Source organism: Eutrigla gurnardus (assembly GCF_963514095.1).
Source record: "Eutrigla gurnardus genome assembly, chromosome: 21".
Classification (NCBI taxonomy): domain Eukaryota; kingdom Metazoa; phylum Chordata; class Actinopteri; order Perciformes; family Triglidae; genus Eutrigla; species Eutrigla gurnardus.
The window spans coordinates 17,176,870-17,186,153 of record NC_139932.1 but is presented as its reverse complement, the minus strand read 5'-3'; the positions used below and the strand labels follow the sequence as shown (position 1 = coordinate 17,186,153).

General features: G+C 44.4%; 2 protein-coding genes across 2 annotated transcripts; one reads left to right on the top strand and one right to left on the bottom strand.

Annotated features, from left to right (window-relative positions):
• The first annotated feature begins 371 nt into the window (after window positions 1-371).
• On the top strand, window positions 372-6,232 carry ldhba (lactate dehydrogenase Ba). The gene is made up of 8 exons (XM_084039156.1): window positions 372-511; window positions 2,749-2,885; window positions 3,652-3,769; window positions 3,850-4,023; window positions 4,355-4,528; window positions 4,602-4,719; window positions 5,295-5,418; window positions 5,640-6,232. The coding sequence occupies exons 2-8, from the start codon at window positions 2,757-2,759 to the stop codon at window positions 5,805-5,807; spliced, it is 1,005 nt and encodes a 334-aa protein (XP_083895282.1). The 5' UTR covers window positions 372-511; window positions 2,749-2,756; the 3' UTR covers window positions 5,808-6,232.
• Window positions 6,233-6,711: 479 nt separating this feature from the next.
• Window positions 6,712-8,654, bottom strand: kiss2 (kisspeptin 2). The gene is made up of 2 exons (XM_084038671.1): window positions 8,057-8,654; window positions 6,712-7,218 (listed from the first exon to the last, which is right to left on the bottom strand). The coding sequence occupies exons 1-2, from the start codon at window positions 8,139-8,141 to the stop codon at window positions 6,959-6,961; spliced, it is 345 nt and encodes a 114-aa protein (XP_083894797.1). The 5' UTR covers window positions 8,142-8,654; the 3' UTR covers window positions 6,712-6,958.
• Window positions 8,655-9,284: the final 630 nt, after the last annotated feature.

Sequence of the window (9,284 nt, the reverse complement as noted above, 5' to 3'; positions counted from 1 at the left end):
AGTATTTTTCTGTATTTTTAGCCACAGCTTTGAGGAACTAAATAACTTGAATATTCCTACGTTTGGCCAAAAGTAGCTGCTTCTGACGATATTTTTCGATTTTTCCCAGCCATTCATGAGTCAATATTTGACACCAAATCTGCTGATCAACTTATAAAATACTGTTCTCTATTTTTAAAATAGAAAGAAGGACATTATTCACATCCTGACAAGCAACAATAATTATAATGAATTAATTACTAATAAAATATATTTGAAATCACTTGGTGAACTGTGTTGTATTAAATAGAAATAATGACGATGATATGAACACGCACACATGGAGGTGTCACGCATGCTCCGCACCATCATGGTCACATTGCCCCCCCCCCCCCCACCTCCTCCTCCACCTCCTCTCTCCAGCTCCACACCAGCCGTCTCTCTCCATCCTCCGCCGGCCGCTCCGACTCTCCTCCACCGGACAGATACCGGATATCAGCCCGCAGACGAACCAAAACCCGCGATTCAAACAGTAAGTATTACGCTTATTATCGCTGCGATGCGTGCACGCGCCTCACCGAGCGCGCGCGCCATTGACGACGGATGGATGCTCGGTAGCTGCACGAGACCGTCTTCATTGTGCTGCTGTTGAAGTTGAAAAACTGCATTAAAGTCAGATTAGATTCATTATTATTGTTATTATTAGTGTTATTATTATGATGATGATGATGTATTTAATCACAATAATGAATCCAGATGAGATGCTTTTATTCTACAATCCATCACTAACGCTGTGCACCTGCCTCCATGTTACAACGTGGAAAGGAGAACCTGGTCCCGCGAGGACTCGGAGTCCACTTGGACTTTGTGTCCTCAGGTCGTTAAAACCGAACACTTTCTCAGCACTTTCACCAAAATGGAGGACGGCGTTGGCGTTGGCGGTGGGCCCCCGTTACATAACATCACTGGAATCACACAGAGAGGGAACAAAGCAGCCTGTCGCCTCCTTTCAGTCCAGCAGACCGGTGCACACCACAAGGTGGACCGGTCCACATGTGGGGGGCCGTGGACTGGTCCACATTGATGTGGACTGCTGCTTATGTAACTGGTTTATCGGAGGCTAAAACGAGGCATTGTTGTGGTCCAGCGGCTCTTTTGTCCGTTTGAATGAATGCCGGCCCACGAGGTGCCCCCCCACCCGTTCAAGTCTCATGTGACCTTGACAAGCAGCTCCTATCTGCACCCTGAGAGCCCGATAGTTCAGGTCCAGCTCGGTCCTCTTAGATAGCAGGGAGGGGGGGGGGGGGGGGGGGGACCTGATTGGAGCCGGACCACGTGGAGACTTTGTGTCTGAGTTTCACAAAAGTGAAGGTTGAGGTTTGTTTGTTCTCTAATTTACAAAATACGAGTGATGAGACTAGTAGGAATAAATAATGTTTTTAACTATAGAGGATATTTACCAGGCGGCGACCTCCAGTTCTGAGAAGTGAAGCCGATGCTGAAGTGCCTTAAACTGTCCTACTTCTCTCTGCTGGCCACCAGGGGGCGACTCCTCTCTGGTAGCATGGGATGCTCTAGAGGGCGGGGCTTACCTGCTGATTGACAGGTCCATTGAGAGTCCACCAGACCAGAGAGCAGGGGATGCTTTAGGGGGCGGGGCTTACCTGCTGATTGACAGGTCCATTTAGAGTCCACCAGACCAGAGAGCAGGGGATGCTTTAGAGGGCGGGGCTTACCTGCTGATTGACAGGTCCATTTAGAGTCCACCAGACCAGAGAGCAGGGGATGCTTTAGGGGGCGGGGCTTACCTGCTGATTGACAGGTCCATTTAGAGTCCACCAGACCAGAAAGCAGGGGATGCTTTAGAGGGCGGGGCTTAGCTGCTGATTGACAGGTCTCTACCACGCTACACTACGCTATGCTTGAATCATAGAAGCTAACTTTGTTAGCAGCTTCACACCAGAATCCACATGGATCCAGATCCAGTACAGGTGCTGCTCGGGGTGCAGATCCACCTGTCGCTCCTCCACAGTCCAAATATGGTCACTTCCTTCACTGATGGCAAAACATCCAAAAAAGCTGAACTCGAGGCTTCTAAACCGTAGTCCACCACCCAACGGGAGCCGTCACCATGACGACGGTAACATCGATGATCCACTACAGGAGTTAGATTTTCATCCTCCGCAATAAAATCACTTTAGAGTTTCAGACATCAGAGGAAGAACACTGCGTTACTGATTATCCGTTTCCACGGCGATGCCTCGGTGATGACAACATCCAGTTACGTTGGACACGATAGCAAACATGTAATCTGCGTTCAGATTAAGACGTCGTGATGCAGACGGAGCAGACGGAGACGCCGGCCGTCCTGATAGGACGACACTATTTAACACGCAGGACGCCGGCGTTCAGTCCGTCTGCTGCTGCTCCTCGCCATGTCTCGCTTCCTGATGCCCGTCCGCTCCACCTGTGAGTCTACTGTGTGTATGTATATACACACACATATACAGTATATATATATATATATATATATATATATATATACACACATATACAGTATATATATATATATATATATATATATATATATATATATATATATAAATGCAGGGTGAAGCTGTGACGTTGACCGTTGGTTCTACAGAACGTGATTTGATCCTCAGGTTCACGGACGATGGCGACTCGTTACCAGGCGTGGTGAATGAGCCCGGCTGTGTGACCTTTGACCCCTTGACTGACCGCGTCCTCTTTCTCTGTGTGTCCCTGCAGCCGCCATCATGTCCTCCGTGCTGCAGAAGCTGATCAGCCCGTTGGCGAGCAGCGGCGACGAGCCGCCCAGGAACAAGGTGACGGTGGTCGGCGTGGGCCAGGTGGGGATGGCGTGCGCCGTCAGCATCCTGCTGAGGGTAAGATGACATCACGGACACGACACACGTGTCATACACAGTAGACGTCACCGATTATACCGTTTCATACAAAATACTGTTTCAAATACAGCAACAATCAGCATCCAATATCACATTTATGTACAAATATGTCATCAGGAAGGATATGCTGATGAATCGTTCCTCACAGTAATTAGAACTTTATTAGAACTTAGAAATTAGAACACAATAAGTTTTTATTGTGGTAAAATAACATTACAAAAGATATGACATACAAACACAAGTGCAGCACACAACCAAATTATTATTTCAACAGTGATTGTTATAATGAAAACAACATTATTATAAATAATTAATTTATTTGTATATAAAATACCTGTCAGAAATAGCAATCACTACATTATAAATAATAATAATGTCTATAATAATTAAAATAGTATTACATTTGTATAATTTTGATTAGAGAATGGTGCAGGATATATACTTAATTTTTTGTGTTTTTCCCTCTTGTATTTTATTTGATTATTTAGCATGTATTATTATCTATATTTTATTATTATTTTGCATATATTTTTTCTTTATGTTATTATTATTTTGCAGATTAGGAGTCAAAAACAAAAAGCAATAAAACCCCAATGCCACAGAACAAGATAACGTGGTGACATGGAGCCGGTCTAGACTCCAGTCTTAAACACACTAACAGTCCTTCTAAAGAGCTGCAGGTTCTCAGACCTCCTAATGAGGACCCGGCTGACTGACGGGGTCTGGGATTGGGGTCTCTGAGCAGGACCTGTGTGACGAGCTGGCTCTGGTGGACGTGATGGAGGACCGCCTGAAGGGCGAGATGATGGACCTGCAGCACGGCAGCCTCTTCCTCAAGACCTCCAAGATAGTCGCCGACAAAGGTGGGCCGGCATCACGCCCCCCCCCAGCATCTCTCATCCATCTCATATTCATTTCACATTAACGCTGGCTCCGCCCCCAGACTACGCCGTGACGGCCAACTCCCGGCTGGTGGTGGTGACGGCCGGCGTGCGGCAGCAGGAGGGCGAGAGCCGGCTGAACCTGGTCCAGAGGAACGTCAACGTCTTCAAGGCCATCATCCCCCAGATCATCAAACACAGCCCCGACTGCACCCTGATCGTGGTCTCCAACCCGGGTACACACACACTCACTCACACACACACACACACACACACACACACACACACACACACACACACACACACACACACACACACACACTCACACACACACACACACACACACACACACACACACACACACACACACACACACACACACACACACACACACATACACACACTCACACACACTCACACACACACACACACTCACACACACACACACACACACACACTCACACACACTCACACACACACACACACACACACACACACACACACACACACACACACACACACACACACACACACACACACTCACTCTAACTCCCGTCTGCTCCACAGTGGACGTGTTGACCTACGTGACCTGGAAGCTGAGCGGCCTGCCGAAGCACCGCGTCATCGGCAGCGGCACCAACCTGGACTCCGCCCGCTTCCGCTACCTGATGGCGGAGCGCCTCGGCATCCACGCCAGCGCCTTCAACGGCTGGGTGCTGGGCGAGCACGGCGACACCAGCGGTGGGTACTGAAGCGCCGTCCCCGGGGGGTCACGCCTGGTTCCCATGGTGACGGCGTGTGTTTGTTCCCACAGTGCCGGTGTGGAGCGGCGCCAACGTGGCCGGAGTCAACCTGCAGAAGCTGAACCCGGACATCGGCACCGACGGGGACCAGGAGCAGTGGAAGGAGACCCACAAGGCCGTGGTGGACAGGTAGTGTGTTTTTAAAGATGAATTATTATATTTATTTGTGTATTTATGTTCTCATTTATTATTGGAAGGATTTATTTCATAGTCATGTTTCTTATTTATTTTAATAGTCATATTTATTCATTTCCTACACATTTATATTTTATTTCATTTATTCTAATAGTATAGTAGTATAAACTGTATATTATACAGTAGTAGTATCTAATAATATACATTTCTTTAAATAGCCCTATTTATTCATTTAGAAGTGGTGTTTATTTTGTCCAGCCCGGCTCGCTGCTGTGGCTGTTGGATGGAGATAAAGAGGCGACTTGTTGAACGATTCAGAGCTGAAAACGGCTCTCATGAATGTGATTATTATTGATCCTCCGGTGATTATTGGACGAGTCTGTCGGCAGACTGATGACAGTTCATGAGGCCGACGGATTAAACCACTTTTTTATCATCATAATGTATCGACCCATCGCTCCAGGCTCCACCACAGTGTGGTTCACACACTGCTACGTGGTTGCTATGGTGACCTGGCTGGCTGTATTAATGTGTGTGTGTGTGTGTGTGTGTGTGTGTGTCTGTCTCAGTGCCTATGAGGTCATCAGGCTGAAGGGTTACACCAACTGGGCCATCGGTCTGAGCGTCGCCGACCTGACGGAGAGCATCGTCAAGAACATGAGCCGGGTCCACCCGGTCTCCACCATGGTCCAGGTCCTCCACATATACCCTTTTAATGCCAGTTGATTTACAATTAAAGAAAATAAAATGCTTTAAATTGTTTCACAGTCTGGGAAGCGTCCGTGTTGCATCAGACACATAATAATAATATTAATACATTTTATTTAAGCAAAATCTAAATAATGAAGTGAAACAAAAGAAAGTGGCGTCTGGTTCTGGATGTGCGTCCTGACGCCGCGTGCCTCTTCCCTCAGGACATGTTCGGGATCGGCGAGGAGGTCTTCCTGTCGCTGCCGTGCGTCCTGAACAGCAGCGGCGTGAAGAGCGTGGTCAACATGACGCTGACGGACGACGAGGTGGGCCAGCTGAGGAAGAGCGCCGACACGCTGTGGGGCATCCAGAAGGACCTCAAGGACATCTGAACCTCCACCTCCTCTTCTGTGTGCTTTTATCCCTCTCTCTTACACTGCGCACGCTCTTATTTTGAAGGATTTTGGTCGTTCACAATCAGGGCTGCGTCATGTCACCATCTACTTCCTGTCAGACACAATGGTACTGCTCCTTTAATTAATGAGCACATTTAGTCGGCTTTCCCATGTTTGTATTACTGTCTTCTCTCAGCTGTTTCGACCAATCACAACCCTCAAAAAAAGCCCCCAAAACCGCCACTCTCCTCCGGCGCCGCCCACTTCCTGTAGTTAGAGAAAGAGCTCAAAAACCCCAAGAGGACGTCGCCGCCGTCCCGCCTCCGTCTCTGAGTGGACACTTGGGTCGGCACACACAAGTCAAAGTTGTAACACGTGTTCCTGTCCAACCGTGTGTGTGTGTGTGTGTAAATTAATAAATTTGATCCTGATCAAAGGCGCCTGTTTGAGATTTTTATTTTTTCTAAAAGGATTCAAATGGTGCCACCTTTTGTTTATGATGCCAAAACCAAAAGTAGAAGAACTGATACTTGTACTCCGGTAAAAGTACTCATTCAACTAATGTAGCCTACTCAAGTAAAAGTGGAAAAATACTGAAATGTAAATAATCTCAAAATAGAAATATTTATAATTCCCCTTAAATGCATCAAAACTAAGTAGATATTTGTTTAAAATGTATGGAGTAAAATAAAAAAAAAGTCAGAATATTAAATAAATTAAAATACAGAGACCTGACATTTCTAGTCAGGGTAAAGTATCTTTCTTTTTATATTTTCTTTATTAATATTAAATATTCGTTTTATATTTGGGGTTTAAAATGATTTCTGTATTCATTTTGTTGTCTTTATTATCATTTATATAATTTAATTTATATAAAACCCACTGCAGTGCCCTCTTATGGTTAAACAAAGCAATTACAGAAATTTACAGTGTGGCATTTTAATGTCGCAGCACCTTTTATTGTGAAATTTAATGTGTTTTCCTCATTTAAATGTATTTTATTTTGCTGTTTTTTTGCCCTCTTTTAATTTTTAAAATAATTTCACAGTCAGTCGGTACAAAAGTTTTATTCAATCAATCATTTTTTTTATCTGAAGTAAAATACTTTTTTGGACACGTTTTCACCAACGGGAACACAGAAGAGCCTCTCAGGTGGGCACCTCCAGTTCTCGCGATACCAGAGACAGCGGCGACAGTTTCTCGGTGCGGGCTCGCGTCACGGCTCTCCGGTAGATGTAGCCGTCGTAGCGCTTCCCGAAGCGGAGGCCGAACGGGTTGAAGTTGAACTTGCTCCGGCGGTCGTTGCACAGCAGCTGCCGCTGCTCCTCGCTCTCCCTGCGGGAGGAACACGGGCTGTCCGCCAGGAACTCCCCGGTGCTTCTTCTCGCGAGAGCGGAGAGGAGCGAGCCTGAGGACAGCAGCGTCATCACACCAGCTAATTTATAGTAATCTTACCAATACATATATATTACTCTTACCAATATATATATACATATACACACACACACACACACACACACACACACACACACACACACACACACACACACACACATATTTATTATTTATAATATAATTATAATACATTATTATTAATAATAAAATATCAATAGTGTACAAAATAATTGTCATTTCTTTATAATAGTAATACATAATAATATAAAACAATCGTTGTTTATTTTAAAATGATAAAATATATTTTTATTGGATTATTACTGTTGGATTTATGTAGTTAGAGGTCATTACATGTTCTCTATGTCAAATTGTAACCAGCAAAGTAACTATAGCTACAAATATAACAATATCAAATATTTGTGTCCATGTTTTTACCTTCTCCCATAAATAAATAATAATATCAGAATAATCTTTTGTTAAAATGAATCTAAAATATGTTCCTGTTCATTTAATGTGTCTCCTTTATTTATGTATATAGTCTGTGTTTATTTATTTTATCTCCGTAATCTTAAATAATTGTATTATTTATTTCCTAATTTGTCTCCTTTATTTGTTGATTTAATCTGTGTCTATTTTATCTCTGTAAATCTTCATTAATTGAATGGTATATTTCCTAATTTGTCTCCTTTGTTTATGTAGTCTGTGTTTAAATATTTGCTCTCTGTCAATCTTAATTGACTGTAATTGTTTATTCCCTTTACTTTGGTTGATTAGCCCTTGCTATTGTTCCTGTCATATTTGTGAATGCAGGTTTAGTGATTGTGATTGGCCCGATGAGGAATGAGACTCACCTGTTGTTGCGGAGTGGAACCGCGTTGCGTCGGCGTCCTGAGCCACAATGAGCGCCAACACCAGCACCAGCGCCACCGGTCTCATGGTCTGTCTGTGTGCGTCCGCCGGTGCAGATTAAAGAGCTGATGTTCACCTACTCAGCAGCTACTGACGCCTTCACTCCCATCACACCTGTTTTTATGTTTCCACCAGGTGACCCTGTGACCCCCGGCAGCTCGCAGCCAATCGCAGCCTGCCCGCGTCTCTGCGTTGGAAAATTGCGGCGCCTCTGGTGCTGAAATGTTTCAGTCATCATCTTTTCTGGGAAACGCTGCCGTGTCACGTTTCCCAGAGAATATAGTTCCTGTGAATACGTGATGGAGACGGAGCGGAGACCATTAAGGGGCTCCATTCTGTTCATTTTCATTTCTAGCACCGCTAAAGATGTTGTGTTAAGAGTCGTAACGAAGCGTTACGAACAGTATATGATGTGCTGCGTTGTACGGGTGTTTGCACCAGGTGGCGACCTCCAGCTCTGAAAAGTGAAGCCAAAGCTCAAGTGCCTTAAACTGTCATTCTCTCTGCTGGCCATCAGGGGGCGACTCCTCTCTGGTTGTATAGAAGTCTATGAGAAAATGGTCCTACTTCTCTCTGCTGGCCACCAGGGGGCGACTCCTCTCTGGTTGTATAGAAGTCTATGAGAAAATGGTCCTACTTCTCTCTGCTGGCCACCAGGGGGTGACTCCTCTCTGGTTGTATAGAAGTCTATGAGAAAATGAATTAAAAACGTACAATATTGAAAGACAGCTTGAGAACATTGAAAGGAATCCTGAAGATATAATTAAGGTCATATTTAATTAAATAGGATATGCAGTAGTGTCTGAATCAGCCTTAAAGACATTTCTATTGACTTGAATTATAAAACCTTAATTTGCATGTGATTTATTGTGTTGGTTAAAAGAAAAAAGAAGAGGTTTAGTTGCACCACAGGTGTGAGAAGCCAGAGGGCGCCACAGGACAAAGCATCATCCTCTCTGCCCAAGTTCTGGTCTGAAAAAGTAGAAGTACTGGTTCTACTTCTTTACTCAAGTAAAAGTAAAAATACTCAAAGTAGAAAGTAGAAAGTGAAAAGTATCCCTATGAAAGACATTTCTACTGGCTGTTTTATTACAAGTCTAATGGAATCTCTCATCATCATATTAATAATAATAATAATAATAATAAAATCAACAATTCCCCTTTAAACTA